General features: G+C 47.1%; 1 protein-coding gene across 1 annotated transcript; it reads right to left on the reverse strand.

Moving 5' to 3' along the window:
- Nucleotides 1–6,239: 6,239 nt before the first annotated feature.
- LOC117658407 (uncharacterized) lies at nt 6,240–17,273 on the reverse strand. Its single transcript, XM_087884826.1, has 6 exons — nt 17,137–17,273; nt 16,121–16,725; nt 15,764–15,878; nt 12,089–12,156; nt 10,788–10,917; nt 6,240–9,184 (listed from the first exon to the last, which is right to left on the reverse strand). The coding sequence occupies exons 2-6, from the start codon at nt 16,532–16,534 to the stop codon at nt 7,176–7,178; spliced, it is 2,736 nt and encodes a 911-aa protein (XP_087740952.1). The 5' UTR covers nt 16,535–16,725; nt 17,137–17,273; the 3' UTR covers nt 6,240–7,175.
- Nucleotides 17,274–17,809: the final 536 nt, after the last annotated feature.

Genomic DNA, 17,809 nt, shown 5'->3' on the forward strand with positions numbered 1-17,809 from the left:
GGAGGAGCCCTTCTCTGTGGGAGCGTACTGGTCGATGGGAGGCTGTTGGTGGTAGTAGGCGGTCCCGTAAATAACCAGGTCCTAAGCCATGGAGCGCTTTAAAGGTGGTAACCAGAACCTTGAAGCGCACCCGGAAAACCACCGGGAGCCAGTGCAGCTCGCGCAGGAGAGGTGTTACATGGGAGCTCCATGTTGCTCCCATAACCACCCGCGCGGCCGCACTCTGCGCCAGTTGGAGCCTCCGGGTGCACCTCAAGGGGAGCCCCATGTAGAGAGCATTACAATAGTCCAGACGAGAGGTGACGAGGGCATGAGTGACTGTGCGTAACGAGTCCCGATCTAGAAAGGGACGTAACTGGCGAATCAGGCGAACCAGATGAAAAATCCTCCCGGTCACGGCCGTCAAGTGCTCTTCTAAAGACAGCCGTGAATCCAGGAGGACGCCCAAGTTACGAGCCCTTTCCGTGGGGGCCAATGATTCGCCCCCAATAGCCAGCGATGGCGCCAGCTGACTATATTGGGACGTCGGAAACCACAGCCACTCGGTCTTCGATGGGTTGAGTCTGAGCCTGTTTCTCCCCATCCAGATCCGTACGGCCTCCAGGCACTGGGACATCACTTCAAGGGCATCGTTGGGGTGATCCGGGGTGGAGATGTACAGCTGAGTGTCGTCAGCGTACAGATGGTACTTCACCCCGAAACCACGGATGATCTTGCCCAACGGCTTTACATAAATGTTGAACAGGAGGGGCGAGAGAACCGATCCCTGCGGCACCCCACATATAAGGGGCCTCGGGGTCGATCTCTGCCCCCCTGCCAACACAGACTGCGACCGGTCAGAGAGAAAGGAGGAGAACCACCGTAAAACGGTGCCTCCCACCCCCAACCCTTCCAGCCGGTGCAGCATGATACCATGGTCGATGGTATCAAAAGCCGCTGAGAGGTCTAACAGGATCAGGACAGAGGAACAACCCCTGTCCCGAGCCCTCCAGAGATCATCAACCAACGCGACCAATGCCGTTTCCGTGCTGTACCCAGGTCTGAAGCCCGACTGGAACGGATCTAGATACGACGCTTCATCCAGGTACTGGGGTAGCTGTCGCGCAACCACACTCTCAACAACCTTCGCAACAAAGCGAAGGTTGGAGACTGGACGATAATTAGCCAATGTTGCCGGGTCCAGGGAAGGCTTCTTGAGGAGAGGTCTCACCACCGCCTCTTTCAAGGCGGCGGGAAAGACACCCTCACTCAATGAAGCATTTATAATCCCCTGGAGCCAGCCTCGCGTCACCTCCCAGGAAGCCAGCACTAACCAGGAGGGACATGGGTCCAACAAACATGTGGTCGCATTCAATCTACCCAGAATCCTGTCCACGTCATCTGGGGTCACAGGATCAAACTCATCCCAGATAACAGTCTCAAGACCTGTCTCCATCACCCTCTCTGGATCTATCCCGTCAGAGTCCAGACCTGCCCGAATCTGAGTGATTTTGTCATACAGATACTGAACAAAATCCTCGGCTCTTCCCTCCAAGGGGTCCTCCCGCGCTTCCTGGTGGAGCAGGGAGCGGGTCACCCTAAACAGGGTGGCCGGGCGATTATCTGATGACGCAATAAGAGCAGCAAAATGAGAACATTTTGCTGCTTTTATCGCCACTAGGTAATTCCTAATATGAGATCTTACCAGTGTTCAGTCAGATTCAGAAAGACTAGCCCTCCAACAGCTCTCTAGGCGTCTTTTCCGGCGCTTCATCTCCCTCAGCTCCTCGGTGAACCAAGGAGCCAGGCGAGATCGGCGCCGGGTCAGAGGCCGCAAAGGCACGACTCGATCCAGGGCTCCAGCAACCGCCCTATCCCAGGCGGCCAGTAGGTCCCCAGATGAGGCGTGAGCCAGAACCTCCGGGATTGGCCCAAGCTCCATCTGGAACCTATCAGGTTCCATCAGGCGCCTGGGGCGGTACCATCTTACCGGTTCCGCCTCCCTGCAGCGGGGTGCCGCGGTTCGAAGGTCAAGGCGAAGGAGCGAGTGATCTGACCATGACAAGGGCTCGATGACTATATCCCCTATCTCGAGATCACTCAACCACTGTCCAGAGACAAAAACCAAGTCCAGTGTGTTTCCCCCAGTGTGCGTAGGGCCATGAATTAGTTGGGTCAGGTCCATGGCCGTCATGGAAGCCATGAACTCCCGAGCCACCTCAGACGCCTCACCCACGGATGGCAGGTTGAAATCCCCCATGACCATAAGTCTGGGAGTATCAACCGCCACCGTGGCAATAACGTTGAGTAGCTCGGGCAGGGCTGCCGCCACGTGGCAGGGAGCCAGGTATGTGATCAGCAAGCCCATCTGAACCCCATGGCCCCACTTCACAAGGAGGGACTCACAACCAGCTGTCTGAGGTACAGTGGTCTCCCTCGGCCTAAGGCCTTCTCTAATAATAACTGCTACTCCCCCGCCCCTCCCCTGCGACCTTGGCTGATGGAATGCGTGGAAACCTGGTGGGCACATTTCTACCAGAGGGACCCCTCCCTCTGGGCCCAACCAGGTCTCCGTAATACCCGCCAGGTCCGCTCCCCCCTCGTAAACAAGATCACAAATGAGGGGGGCTTTATTTACTACAGACCTGGCGTTGCACAACATCAGGCGAAGGCCCGGGCCCTGGAGGTCTGAACTACCTGGAGAACGGGTGGAGCCTTGGGGGCCGGAGCACTCTACCGCTTGAAGACAGCGGGTGCGTGCTCCCTTAACATGATATGGCCCCCTGCTCCCGCCATATCTACCTCTCCCACACACAGTACCGATGGTAGAAACGCAGTCTGGACCAGCTCGACCCCCTCCGGATCCCCCCCCGCCGAACGTCCTGGCCAAGCCCGACTGTCCCCCTAGTGGGTTATCCCCCAAACCCACAACCCTAATTCCAATCCCACCCCCCTCCCCCCTCCCAGAACCCCTTAAAAGTTTAAACAAGGACAATTTTAAAAAACCCCGCAGCCCCCTCTTTGCGGCATGCCACCTCTCGGGACTCCAGAGCCCGTCATCGAGGTAGGCCCTCGATAGAATGGAGGGCCAAGCCTGCGAGAGGGGGGAATCTCGCAGACCAAGAAGCTCCGCTGCTGAGTACATTAATCATAATGGGTGACACGACAAGACAAAGAGATGGGAGAAATCTCAGAGACATATTTGCAGGACCAAGTCCCCTGTCCCCTCACAACAGAGGACATAGTCCAAAGCCAGGACGCCCAGAGTTTCCAAGGGGGAAATAGATCCAACCACCCTCTCAGTGTGGGCGTGGCCAACTTTTTTTCCCAAAACTTTTAGTTTTTTCTACAACCTCTTCCGCTAAATAGGTTGTAAAAAAAATGCTTTTAAAAGCCTCTGATGATGCCAGCTGAGCCGCATGATCATCAGAGGCTTTTTTAAAAAAACTTTTAAAAGCATTTCTTCCGACAGAACAGGTTGTAGAAAAAATTCTTTAACAAAAACCTCTGATGATCAGGTGGCTCAGCTGGGCATGGAGGGAGGCGGGATTTTTGCTACCGATTTCCCGAACCACCCGCTGCCCTCACTACTGGATTGGGCGATCCGGTCCGACCCAGGAGCATTTTACCCCTGGTCCAAATCCTGTCAGAAACAGCCGGGCGGTCAGAAGAGGAGGACCAGGAGCCTCTGTGGGAAAGACAGCTGGTGTCTTGCGGTTCTTGAGAACTCCCGCCTGAAGGGGAGGCAGATGGGACACAGGCAGGAAGGCCACAATCAGGAAAATGGTTTTAATTTATTTATTTTTATTTATTTAATTCAATACATGCAGCTGCCCTTCCCAAACTTTTCCCTCAGCCTCATAGCAAAGGGGGGAGGAGAAAGGGCAGGGACCCCTCCGGTCTCTTCTGATGAAAGAAAAGGAAGATCCTGAAAAAGGAATAGAAAGCTAAACTATGATGAGGCAAACCATTTTTACATAGGGATTGAGTAGGAAATTCACCTCAAGAAATGTGACTAGGAAGCTTAAGGCCCTTGGAGAATTGAAGGCAAGGATATATCATTAGACCATAAATGGAAAGAGAAAATGAAAATGAAAAAGCAAAACAAGGAAAGCTGAAGGCTCCATTTAGAATTTTATGCATCTTTAGCAAGTAACTCCACGACTGATAGTTAATTTTAAGTTACTTAATGTTATGACACACCATAAAAAGAGAACGTGGTCCTAATGCTTGAAAAATCTATTTTTTCCATGCATTTTTTCCCTTCTGTTCATTCTGGCCTTTTGCTTGAAAGGCAAATTGTTCACCCTGAAGCTTTCTGCATGCAGTCTTCATTGACATCTCTGATTATTCCCTCACATCCTAAGAGGTCTTTGACCTAAAACGGTTCCTTGATTCTGCATTCATCCTGGTTGACACAGTAATTAATTTGACACGGTGGACGCTAGTTGGATTGAGGGGTCCTTGGTGCCCTCTGAGGTTGGTTGGAGCACTGAGGATCTTCCCTCGTTTGGCTAATGAAAGGTCTGCAACAACACAATCAAGCTCAGAGACCACCAAGGACCCCTCAATTCAATCAGACACTACACATTTTCTCCTTTGTTGGCAGGCTGGATTATTTTTGGTATCTGGACATCCCAGAGAAAGTTCCCATTCGCATTTCTGTGTGTTTCATCAGGAAGGACTGAAGTAATTTTTTGAAGTAGTTCTTAATTTCATCTTATTTTGGTCCCCATTGATTTCCAAAGATCTTCCTTCTTGATTGATCCTTTGCAATGTTAGCACACCAGAGTGGTTTTCATTCTCATATCCTGGAGTATGTCTAATTTGGGAGGGAGGGAGTAGGTCAGAGCCATCATTTATTGCCATTGGAACTTCAAATGGTTACTTAATAAATTATTGTAAATCAGGGACTGCCTGGGTTGGCCAGCAGGCTGCCTACCTATGGGAACTTAATATGCATCCACATATCCCTACCACTGCTTTCTCTTCCCTTCTTTTACACAACTATGTGAAAGTAGTTGCCATGGCACTGAAACAATGATAACTGCAACATAAGTAAGCAGTGTGGCCAGGCAGCTGGGAAGGCAGACAAAATTCTGAGATGCATCACCAGAGGTATCACCCTCAGCAAAAAGGAGCTCCTATCCCTCTACATAGGGTTTTAGTGAGATTTGGAATACTGAGCCCAGTTTTGGAGACTTCACTTAAAAGAAGATCTTGGTAAGATTGTGTGAGTCCAGAGATGGGCAACATGAGAGAAGGCAAGGAAAGATCACCACAAAATTAGGACACACAACCTATGAGTTGCATTTTCTAATTCAGCATCACTATAACCCCCTTTTCCTTATGGTTTTCTTTCTCAGTTGTTACTTGTTTTACATAATGTGAAGCAGGGTGGAAAAGCAGACTGTGACAATAGTAAGCAAAGGAAGAAAAGCTGAAACAATAGTAAGGGATTCAGGACTAATTGCATTTCTGCCTGCAACTCTGCTCTAGTGGCAATACTCATCAGAGGGAGTTACTTGAAATGTACCACTTAAATATTGGCATCCACACATCGCTTTGAGGGCAAACGATAACCTTAATCTCCATTGATACTCATCTTTCTTTTAAAACCTCATACTTAGCAAAAAAGCACCAGGATGGATTGAGGATTCAAAATCAAAATCAGATTGAGCTGGAAGGGAACTTGGAGGTCTTCTAGTCCAACCTCCCGCCCAAGCAGGAGACCCTACACCACTTCTGACAAATGGCAGTCCAATCTCTTCTTGAAAGCCACCAGCGATGAAGTGCCCACAAATTCCGAAGGCAAGCTCTTCCATTGGTTGATTGTTCTGTCAGAAAATTTCTCCTTATTTCTGGGTAGAATCGCTCCTTGATAAGTTTCCATCCATTATTCCTTGTCTGGCCTTCAGGTGCCTTGGACCCTCTCCTGTCTGTGGCGGCCCTTAAATATTGGAACACTGCTATCCTGTCCCCCCTGGTCCTTCTCTTCACTAGACTAGCCATGCCCAGTTCCTATAACAGTTCTTGTTTTAGTCTTCTGGCCTTTAATCAGCTTAGCTGCTCTTCTTTGCTCTTTTTCCAAAGTTTCAACATCTTTTTTGCAATGTGATGACCCAAACAGGATGCGGTATTCCAGGTGTGGTCTTACATGGAGCAGTAATTGTTAAGAATGTTGTTCTGTTAACAACCAGCAGAACATAGAGCACATGGAAACGGTGCTGAGAGCAATAATGAATAAAATACCTATAAACTGGTTTATCAAAGTTTTTACTTTGTAGTGGAAAACAATCTCATAGTCTTTAATCAATCCAAGTCTTAGCCAGTCATAATCAGTCCAGAGATACAAAATTCTTCTTACCAGTTTGTAGTAAAAGGATCAAACAGGAACAATATAAATAGTTCTTAAAAACAGAATAAATAAACCATGATCACATTAGACCATGTAAGAGATCAAGTAGAAATTACAAAACAGGAGTAGGTAATAAATAGTAGCAAGTTCATGCTGATAACAGGTCACGATGGTGGCTTGTCCACAATGACTACATTCAAGCTCTCCTTAAATACAGTTACTACAGAGCTTATCTAATCAGGATACAATGACTCAGCAGTACCTCTTAAAGTCATAGAATATATATTCATCATGTTAGCTTATATATTGTCTGGCCAACCTGTTAGGCATGCACCATATCCTAACAGTAATAATACTTCATGTGATTTTGATTCTATGCCTGTTTATACAACCAAGGATTTTATTCGCTTTTTTGGCTGCTGCCGCACACAGGTGATTCATACTTAATTGATCATCCATTCTGACTCCAAGGACCCTTCACAGTTACTATTTTCCAGCCAGGTTTCAGGTAATCTGTTTTTCCTGCCCAGGTGTAAAAGCTTACTTTTCTCCACATTAAATTTCATTTTCTTGGATTCTACCTTATCTCGTTTGGATCAGAAAGGCACAATATGCATACACATCAAAATCTAGAGAGACGTGGTGGATCAGTGGTTAGAATGCAGTACTATAGGCTAATTGCCCACAGCCAGAAGTTTGATTCTGACAGGGTCATGGTTGATTCAGCTTTCATCCTTCTGAGGTGGGTAAAATGAGGACCCAGATTGCTGAAAACCATATGCTGACTTTGTAAACTGCTCAAAGAGTGCTAGAAAGCATTATAGACTGGTATATAAGTCTAAGTGGAATTACTGTTGCTATGCAGTTTCTTCTGAGCGTGGATCCTTTTATGAGAAGTAAGACTAACTTTCTGAATAAAGGCCTTTTCACACTCCATGCATTTATAGGGCTTCTCCCCTGTGTGTATCCTCCTATGGTGAACAAGATGACCTCTTCGAGCAAAGATTTTTCCACACTCCATGCAGTTATAGGGTTTCTCCCCTGTGTGAATCCTCTTATGGCGAATCAGATTACCTCTTTGAGCAAAGGTCTTTTCACATTCCATGCATTTATACGGTTTCTCCGCTGTGTGGATCCTCTTATGGCGAATAAGACTACCTTTTTGAGCAAAGGTTTTTCCACACTCCATGCATTTAAATGGCTTTTCCCCTGTGTGGATAATTTCGTGGCTAGTAAGTCCATTACTATAAGCAAAGGCCTTTCCACACTCCATGCATTTATACGGTTTCTCCCCTGTGTGGATCCTCTTATGGTGAACAAGATGACCTCTTTGAGCAAAGGTTTTTCCACACTCCATGCATTTATATGGCTTCTCTTCTGTGTGGCTCATTTGATGGCGAATAAGATGACCTCTTCGAGCAAAGGTCTTTCCACACTCCATGCATTTATACGGTTTCTCCCCTGTGTGGATCACCTTATGTAAAATAAGATGACTTTTTTGAGCAAAGGTATTTCCACATTCAATGCATTTATACGGTTTCTCCCCTGTGTGAATCCTCTTATGGGAAATAAGATGACCTGTTTGAGCAAAGGTCTTTCCACATTCCATGCATTTAAATGGCTTTTCTCCTGTGTGGAGCTTTTTGTGGCAACTAAGTCCACTGCTCTGAGAAAAGGTCTTTCCACATTCCATACATTTATATGGTTTCTCTCCCATGTGTCTCCTTTTATGGAATATAAGTTCGTTGCTACAAGGAAAAGTTTTCCCACACTGCATGCATTTAAATGGCTTTTCCCCTGTGTGGATCCTCTTATGGGAAATAAGATGACCTCTTTGAGCAAAGGTCTTTCCACACTCCATGCATTTATACGGCTTCTCCCCTGTGTGGATCCTCTTATGGCGAATAAGATGACCTCTTTGAGCAAAGGTCTTTCCACACTCCATGCATTTAAATGGCTTTTCTCCTGTGTGGATCATTTTGTGGATAGTAAGTCCATTTCTATGAGCAAAGGTCTTTCCACATTCCATACATTTATACGGCTTCTCTCCTGTGTGGAGCCTTTCGTGTGCTCTTAGGACACTGCTGTGAGCAAAGGTCTTTCCACATTCCATGCATTTAAATGGCTTTTCCCCTGTGTGGATCCTCTTATGGGAAATAAGATGTCCTCTTTGAGCAAAGGTTTTTCCACACTCTATGCATTTATACGGCTTCTCCCCTGTGTGGATTCTCTTATGGGAAATAAGACTACTTCTTCGAGCAAAGGTTTTTTTGCACTCCATGCATTTAAATGGCTTTTCCCCTGCCTGGATCCTTTTTGGGGAAATAAGATTACTACGTCTTCTGAACCTGTTACCAGACTCTCTGCATTTGTATAGCTTCTCCCGAGTGTGAATCCCTTCATGGGAAGTAAGTTGCCTGCTTGTTCTAAAACATGTTCCACATTCCAAACATTTGTAAGGCTTCTCTTTTGTATCTATCACTTTTTGAGATGTAAGGAACTTATTTCCAAGAGAAGGCATGAATGTCCCATTGTAACTTTGTCCGCTGTATCTCCTTAAAGTATTTTCTGCTTTGTTTTGGCTTAAATAGTGTTCTTTTACTTGTAATTTAGCTTTGATTGGCTTCACACTTTCCCCAATATATTTTTTCCTTATTTTCTCCTGTTGGGCAAGAAAGTCTTGCATCGGAGCATCGGTGGAAGATGAGCTTTCCTGATTCCAATCATTTGACTGGTTTCTATCATGGGTTTCTGGTTCCATTCGAATTCCAAACTTCTCCGTTCCATCTTTAGCATTGTTCACTTGGAACAGTTCACAGGAATCTTGATTCTCCTGACCATTATTACCTTCAAAGCAAAAGAGAAATGAAAAGGTTAGAGAAAAAGATCAAACCGTACAAAGTCAAATGAATTTCCTTCTGAATTTTTCCAAAATTCCTTTAAGTTTTATGTTTGCATGATTACAGTGGTGTGATATAGACAGGATTTCTATATTTATGAGTTCTGAAAGCTTTGAAAATACCTAGAAAACATCTCTTTCTTTACAATTATCTAAATATCTGCAAATCTCAATAAAAGTCTGTTTTGAGCAAAGGAATAATCAGGGGAAACACCCAAAGAGGAATAAGGAGAAAACTTAAGATTTATTGAGGTGGGTTAATTTCATCAGAGATCTGTGAGAACTGAAACCATCTTGAAAAAAGCTCCTTCTTCCCCGGTGTACCTTGGAGCAGCTACTGCACGGCGTCTGTCTGGCAGGCAGGACTCCCGCTCAGCCTGTTCCTTTATCCAAACAATGAGACTTTGGAGCAAAGTCCCTTCCCTGAAGCCTCCCATTGGCTTGTAAATGCTCTTTGCACTGAGATTGGAATGGTTGGGAGGCTTCAAGAATGGCTATTTTGCTACCCCAAAATCTCATCAACTTGCAAAACTTTTTGGCCAGATCTGGTACAGGCTTTAGTTCGCAGAGAACATGGGCCTAAAGCTACTTCAGTACGAGATCACACAAGATGAGAAGTCCAAAATCTCACATTAATGATCTTGCAGGATCTCACACTGTAGTACTTTAGTCCTGTGTTCCCTACAAACTGAGGAGTGCACGAGATCCAGGGCAAAAGGCTTTGAAAAGAAAGAGGCCTCCCCTTTGTTTCCAAAGCATTTTGCCCTGGATCTCGTGCAGGCCTTGGTTAGCAGGGAACAGAGGCCTAAAGTACTGTAGTTCGAGTTCATGTGAGATCAATAGTGCCAGATTTCCCACTGTTGATCTTGTGTATCTCTCACTACTTTAGGCCTCTTTTTTCTGCAAATGCACCCGAGCAGGCAAAGGAACCGGCTCGCTACGTCTTCGTAACGTAAATCTGAGCAGGGTGGGGTGGGGGTACAGGTAGGCTGATTGTTGTTGCAACGCCTCTGCTGTCATTTGTAAATCTGAATGACGGCCGTGGTGCTGTAACATTCGTTATTTCAGGACTAGGAGAGGGCTAGATTGTAACTTGGTATGGTTGCTTAGTGAACTGTCGTAACTCTGGATCACCTGTATCCTAGGATACTCTGAGTCACACTGCATGAGGCCTTTGTTCTTGAATTGGACTGGGAGAATACTCTTCCATGGCCTGAGTGTAAAATTTCTGTTCCCACACAATTTAGGGAGGTTTCAGAGGACAAATGACAACACATTCTTGTCACATGATCTCCAGAGGACACATAAAAACACACCTCATTCTTCTCAGCCTCCACAGATAAGTTCAAATAGAAATGGAAAAATACAGATAAGGAATGCCCCAAAAGCATCTCAGCAAAGAGACACTGACTCTCCTTCCTTGGGGTACGAGAAGACCAGATACTTTACTTTTCCCTCCCAGGAGACAATATCTGATTAGTGATTTTTTAATAAAATGTAACAATAATCTGTCTTCTTGAACTGTCCGATTTGGGAGAAGAAAACTCTTACCGAGAGAGACCACGTTCCTATGGTTTTCAAGCATGACTTCCGAATGCAACGCTTTCTGGTCAGGATCCAGCTGACACCATTCCTCCTCAGAGAAATACACAGCCACCTCCTCGAAGGACACAAGACTCTCCTGAACACGGAAAAAAGAACAGAACAGGAGGATTCGCAAGATCTGTTCATCATCATCAATGATTTAGACAAGGGGATAGAAGGGGAACTCATCAAATTTGCAGACAAGACCAAATACGAACACTCCAGAAGATAAGCTCGCGATATAGAAGGATTGACAGATTGGCACCTTCTAACAAAATGAACTTCAATGGTGAGAAATGTAATGTGCTACATTTAGGAAAGAAAAACCAAATGCACTGCCATAGAATAGGTGATGCCTGGCTCTACAGTAGAAAGTGGAACAGGGATCTTGGAGTCCTAGTGGACAATCGCTTAACGTGAGCCAGGAGTGTGCTACAGTTGCCAAAAAACTATCAACAGAATCATAGGCTGTATTAAGAGAGGGATAGAATCAAGATCATATGAAGTTGCCATGATCTAAAAAAGATTTTGAGAGTCTAGAAAGAGTGCAAAGAAGAGCAACCAAGATGATGAGGGGACTGAACAGTTGCAGGAACTGGGCATGGCTAGTCTAGTGAAGAGAAGGACCAGGAGAGACATGATAGCAGTGTTCCAATATTTGAGGGGCTGCCACAGAGAGGAGCGGGGTCAAGCTATTTTCCAAAGCACCTGAAGGCCAGTCAAGGAATAATGGATGGAAACTCAACAAGGAGAAATTCAACCTAGAAATAAGGAGACATTTTCTGACAGTGAAAGCAATGAACCCATGGATCAGAAGTTTCCTTCAGAAGTTGTGGGAGCTTCATCACTGGGAGCTTTCAAGAAGAGACTGGACTGCCTCTTGTTAGAAATGGTGTAGGAGGTTGGACTAGATGACCTACAAGGTCCCTTCCAACTCTATTAATCTGTACTTTAGGAGGTTGATAAACAAAAAGAAAGGTGGTCTAGCAATTCCTGCCACTGGAAAAATATGTTTATTCTTCAAGGACGTTAAAAGAAGTGCTTCTTGTAAAGGCAAATTTGGAGGAGCAGCTAGCAGAACAAGACAACCAGAGGAAGCTATGCTGGCTGACAGCAACTTCAACCTGCTATTCTGCTCTCCATGTTGTGGAAGGACACAAAAATAACCCAGTCCAAACAAGGGGAGGAATAGAAGGAGAGAGAACTCTGTACACCCACTTCACTTCCTGAAGGGAGAATACAAGTCTAATAACTTTTCCTTTTCTTACTTGATTTAGAAGTTCAACCGCTGTTTGATCACCGTCATAAAAACCAGAAAATTTCATTCTTTGTTTCTCTGTAAGGAATAAATAATTTCAAAATATTTATTTTATTGATTTATTTTAGACAATTTATATGCCGCGTATTCACACATAGCGACTCAAAGCGGCAAAAAAATAATAAACCCATATTAAAATAAGAAAATTAATAAAAGGAGAATTATATAATACATTAAAATAATAAAATCACCCACACCCCTTGCCCAGGCAAAAGCACTTCACAGGAGCTGTTTAATGGGCTCCATCCCACTCTGGGTTTCCCAGGCCCCTTGGCAGAACCAGGTCTTCAGCGCCTTCCGGAAGAGTGCTACTGTGGGGGGCCATTCTAATCTCTAATTCTAATCCTCATCTCTGGGGTGGATGATGTTCCAGAGAGAGGGAGCTGCCACGGAGAAAACCCTTCTTCTGGGTCTCACCAGGCGTGTCTTCCTAGGGGATGGCACCTGCAATATTCCTGCATTCGCACTCTGGTGGGTTGGGCAGATGTAACTAGTAAGAGATGGTCCCTCAGATAACCTGGTCCCAAGCCATGGAGGGCTTTGTAGGTGACAACCAACACCTTGAATTGCACCAGGAAAGAAATTGGCAGCCAATGCAGCTCCTGCAGGAGAAATGATACTTGTGCACACCGGGGTCCACAGAAAACCATGCGGGCCGCTGCATTTCGCACCAACTGGAGCTTCCACATGCTCGTCAAGGACAGCCCCATGTAGAGCACGTTGCAATAGTCAAGATTAGGGTATGAGTGACTGTGAGTAGGGATTGTCGGTCCAGGAAGGGCTGTTTCTGGCGCACAACCCATAGTTACGCAAAGGCCCTCCTGCACACGACCACAACCTGCTTTTCGAGCAGGGGTTTATTTATTTATTGTTTATTGGTTCGATTTATATGCCACCCTTCTCCGGAGATTCAGGGCGGCTTACAATGCATTAAGCAATAGCCTTTATACTTTTGTATATACCTGCTTAGTAGGGCTTTCAGCCCCCCCCCAAACGGTGTTCTTTTTTATACAAAGTCACCTTATTGCCCCCCCAATCCAGGTCCTCATTTTACCTACCTCGAAAAGATGGAAGGGTGAGTCAACCTTGAGCCTGGTGAGATTTGAACTTGCAGTAATTGCAGGCAGCTGGTGTTACTTAATAGCCCATTAGTCTGCTGCGCCACCAAGGCTCAATAGGGGTTCTATGTCCAGGAGAACCCACAGATTACGCACAGGGTGTGTTTGGGGTAGTGGCCACCCCATCCAAGACCAGAAGTGGCAATTCTCCCCTGGCCAATGAACCCCAAACCCAGAGCCACTCTGTCTTAGCAGGCTTTAGTTTAAACCCATTTGCTCCCCATCCAGTCCCTAACAGCCTCCAGGCACTGCGAGAGGGAGGACACAGCATTGCTTAATCCACCACGGGCCAAGACATACAGCTCAGTATCATCATCATATTGGTGATATCTCAGTCCAAGCTAGCAGATGATCTCACAAAGCAGTTTCATATAAATGTTGAACAGGAGCAGAGAGTACCGAGCCCTGAAGAACCCCGCAAAGCAGTGCATGAGGGCTGGATCTATCCCCTCCTATCAACACTGACTGAGAATGGCTGCAGAGGAAGGAAGTGAGGCTGGATAGCACAAGGCCTCCCACTCCCATCCCGCGAAGCCGTCCCAGGAGAATACCATGGTCGATGGTATCGAAAGCCACCGAGAGGTCAAATAGAGCAAGGATGGATACGCCACTCACATCCCGCTCTCACCAGAGATCATACAAAAGCGCGACCAATGACGATTCTGTCCCAAATCCAGGCCTGAATCTTGACTGGCAGGGGTCCTACCTGTCAATGACTCCTTCAGCTTCAACCACAACAATATACGAGCACACAATAGATACAAAGTTATGGTAAACTGCGCTAAACTTGATTGCAGAAAATATGACTTCAGTAAAAGAGTCACTAATGCCTGGAATGCACTACCGTACTCTGTGATTTCTTCCCCTAAACTCCAAAACTTTAACCTTAGACCATCTACTGTAAACCTCACTCCATTCCTAAGAGATCTCTAAGGCGAGTGCATAAGCGCACCAGCGTGCCTACCATCCCTGTCCTAAGTCTTGGTGTATTCGGATCTTCTTCCGTGTAAGATTGAGAGTACTTTGGCAACGTTTCAGCAGAATCCCATCTGTCATCATCAGGTTTATGTAAGGGATCTTCTGCAGCAATTGCCGTTACTATTTCAAATCTGGTGCTGGTAGTCTGCTTTGCTGGGATGGCCCCACCTCTTCGTTCTGATTGGTTGGGAGTCCCAGTCTGTGTCTATTGGCTTGGCTTTGAGTGTATGGTCGGTTTTTCTCCACCAGGTGGCGTGGCTTCATCTTTTTGGCTGGCTGGAAAGTGATTTGGCTGGAGGTCTGGGGAGTGGGGTGTATTCTGGGGTGTAAATTTTTTTGACTATGGGTGCTGGGACTCGTTTGTTGACAAGGGCTAGTTTCCAGATGTCTGGTAGGTGGGAGGTATCGTCACATTTATTCATGTTGTGGGGATGTTTTTCTATTTCAATGGCTTCCATAATTATTCTCTTGTTGAAATGTTCAGTTTTGGGGATTAATTTGGTTCCTTCAAAATCAATTTCATGTCCTGTTGCTTTAAGGTACTGGAAAATGGATGAAGTTGTTTCTTCTTTTCTGACTGCATTTTTGTGTTCTGCAATGCGTGCATTTATTCTCCTATTCGTTTGTCCAATGTATGTGGCTGAGCAGATTTTGCATGGTATTTCATAGACTCCTTGGTTTTCTAGCTGGATCTTGTCTTTGGGGTTTCTTAAGATGTTGGCTATTTTTTGGTCAGTGCAGAAGGTCGCCTTGATATTATGTTTGTGGAGGATTTTGCTGATTTTATCTGGGGTGCCTTTGATGTAAGGGAGGAGGTCGATGTCGTTGTCCTGTTCTGTGTCTTGGTTCTTGGGGGGGTGTCTCCCTTTGGATTAGGTTGGTGATAGTGTTTCTTTGCAATCCGTTAGAAATTAATACGTTTCTGAGAGTGTGTAACCACCTTCTCAACAACCTTCCCCAAAAAGTTAAGATTGGAGACAGGTAGGAAATTATTCAAAAGGGTGGGATCCAGGGATGGCTTCTTAAGAAGAGGGTGGACCACAGCCTCCTTAAAATGCTGGGGCACTGCCCCCTCCTGTAGGGAAGCATTAATGACTGCCAGCGTCCACCCACCTGTCATCTCCCGGGAAGCTTTCCCAAGCCAGACAGGGCTGGGTCTAAAACACAGGTGCTTGCACCCACCCATACTCCCTAGGATCCTGTCCACTTCCTCAGGAGCAACAGGGTCAAACCGTTCCCAGATATCAGAGCAAGAACCTGCCTCAGAGGCTTCCACCAGACCAGCAACCATGCCGGCATCCAACTGGGAACAAAGTCGAGCGAAAAACCACAAATACCTCAGCATGCCCCTTCAGGTAGACCTCAATCTCCTCCTTCCCCAGGAGGAGGCGGCTCACCTAAAGAGAGTCGCTGGGCAATTATCTGTAGATGCAATTAGTGTGGAGAAGTATAAATAGGAGAAGGTATTGTATAGAAAAGAAGAGAGAGCGAAGGTAAGACAGATGGGTAATCAGAGGATCTTCAGTTACCTCCTGAGGTGTCCTGACTTTGATCCTCCCAAGGGATCCTCCTGAAAAATAGCTCCTGGGGGGGAACTGATGGGTTCTTCTTTCCCTCAGGATCTCTGATCTCCACAGTGCAGCACTTCCAATAGGAGGAAGGAAGAAGCAGAATTAATGTACATCAGATGACGTAAAGTGGATTCCTATATTCGGAACACAACCTCAAAGCCCCCAATATCCATCTATGTGGTTGAGTGAGGAAACAATGGAACAATGTCCTACAAGAATAGGTGGGACATTGCCACATATTATGAATGTCAGAGAAGTTTGGGAAGGAGGGGTGAAATATTCAAACAGATTCTCTATTCTGTCTTGAACTCTTACCTGCAACTCAGCCTGCTCCTTCTGCTCCTCCAACTGGCTCAGGAGGAAGCCTTCCACCAGGGCCACCGCCTGGGAGCTGGTCTCTGCTCCATACTCCCGCACCCAGCTCTCCACCTCTGGGGGCAGAAGAGCCAGGAACTGCTCCAGAACTACCAGGTCCAGCATCTGGGCTTTGGTGTGCTTTTCTGGTCTCAGCCATCGCCTGCAAAAGCCATGGAGTCGGCTGCAAAGTCCTCGGGGACCCTCAGCCTCCCGGTATTGGATGGAGGTCCAGGGATGAACTTCTGAAGGGAGGATGGTTTCCTCCTCCAGGATCTCCTGCCCAGTCCTTGTCCAGAGCTTCCCCCCCTTCCCAGGCTGAGCAGCTGAAGGGCCTTTTCCGCTTCCCTCCTTTGCAAAAGGTTGTGCCTCCATCCTTTCTCTGTCCTGCAGAGCAACTGCAAATGGCTCCAAGGACTCTGGTGGGTCTCCAGATGCCTTTTCCTTCACGGGACCATTTCTGGGGCTGCAGGACTGATCCCTGCAAGGGATTCCGCTCTTTTTCTTCTTCCCCCAAGAGGAAAGTTTGCCTTGCAAAGACCACAAATGGCTTCCAGTTTCTGTATCTGAGATGGGAAGAAAAAACAAATATTAAGAATTAGAAAGTGGAATTCAGCCACTGAGCGACCTTCCCCCAACCTCCCCGGAGCCCCAAGAGGCTCATCCCAGCGCAGGACTGAGGTGCCCCCGAGCAGGGCCGGGAAGGAGGCAGCTGGAGAGGCCGCCCCGCTTCTCTCCCCCTCCGGAGACAGGGAGCCTGGTGCGAATCCTGCCTCCTCCGCTCCTGCTGGGCCTCCGCAAGGCCGACCCTCCCCTCCCCCCACTCGGGCTCTTCCTCAGACAGGGGGCGGGAAGGATCCCCCTGCATGGAGAGGGCGGCTGGGGAGCATGGGACCCGGGGTGGAAGCCGGAGGAAGGCTGGGCGCGGGTCTCTCCCTCCTCTGCCTCCCTTTGCCCGGGAAGAGCCCCCAACTCACCCGGGGAACGTCTGGATCTTCCCCCGCCAGACTCTCCCGTAGCCTCTCCGCCTCCTGTGGAGCCCCAGGGGTTAAGGAGAGCGAGTGCGGAGTCCTAGAGCGGCAAGTGTTTGTGATGTCATTTCCTTCCCAGCCTCCTATGGAAAAGCAGCTGTGACATTCGCCATCCAGCGGACCAATGGGGAAGCGCATGACCCTACCTTCTTTTAGCAGAGAGCTCCCCCTGGTGGATTAGGGGCAAAGTGCCAGGATTGTAGAAAGGGCGGGAAAGAGGAGCGCGTCTGAGGGGAAGGGAGAGGGCAGGGATGATGGGCTTCGGAGTAGGAGGAAATGGCCCTCTCAATTTCTTTCTCCATTTTCCTCTTTTTCCTGTCCTGGAACCGTCTGTGGAGATGGAGAAAAATTTCTCTGGAGGATTTGAACTCTCTTCCCTCAAGAACAGCTGCCCTGAATGCTCCGCAGAGATTGTGGGAGGCCTCCAAAGGGTCCAAATCCTGTCAGAAACAGCCAGAAGAGAAGGACCAGGAGGCTCTGTGGGAAAGACAGCTTGTGTCTTGCGGTTGTTGGGAGGCAGATGGAACACAGGCAGGAAGGCCACAATCAGGAAAATGTTTTTATTTCTTTTTTATTTAATTCAATACATGCAGCTGCCGTTCCCACACTATTCGCTCAG

Source organism: Pantherophis guttatus, chromosome 2, assembly GCF_059756535.1.
Source record: "Pantherophis guttatus breed Tessera chromosome 2, ASM5975653v1, whole genome shotgun sequence".
Classification (NCBI taxonomy): domain Eukaryota; kingdom Metazoa; phylum Chordata; class Lepidosauria; order Squamata; family Colubridae; genus Pantherophis; species Pantherophis guttatus.

Excerpts from the sequence above, each read along its gene's own strand:
- LOC117658407 (XM_087884826.1), bottom strand. The coding sequence starts at position 16,534 with ATGGAGGCACAACCTTTTGCAAAGGAGGGAAGCGGAAAAGGCCCTTCA. Across the intron at positions 12,157-15,763 it reads AAGTCAGGACACCTCAGGAG|AGAAACAAAGAATGAAATTT; the intron begins GTAACTGAAGAT and ends TATTCCTTACAG. Across the intron at positions 10,918-12,088 it reads CGGTTGAACTTCTAAATCAA|GAGAGTCTTGTGTCCTTCGA; the intron begins GTAAGAAAAGGA and ends TTCCGTGTTCAG.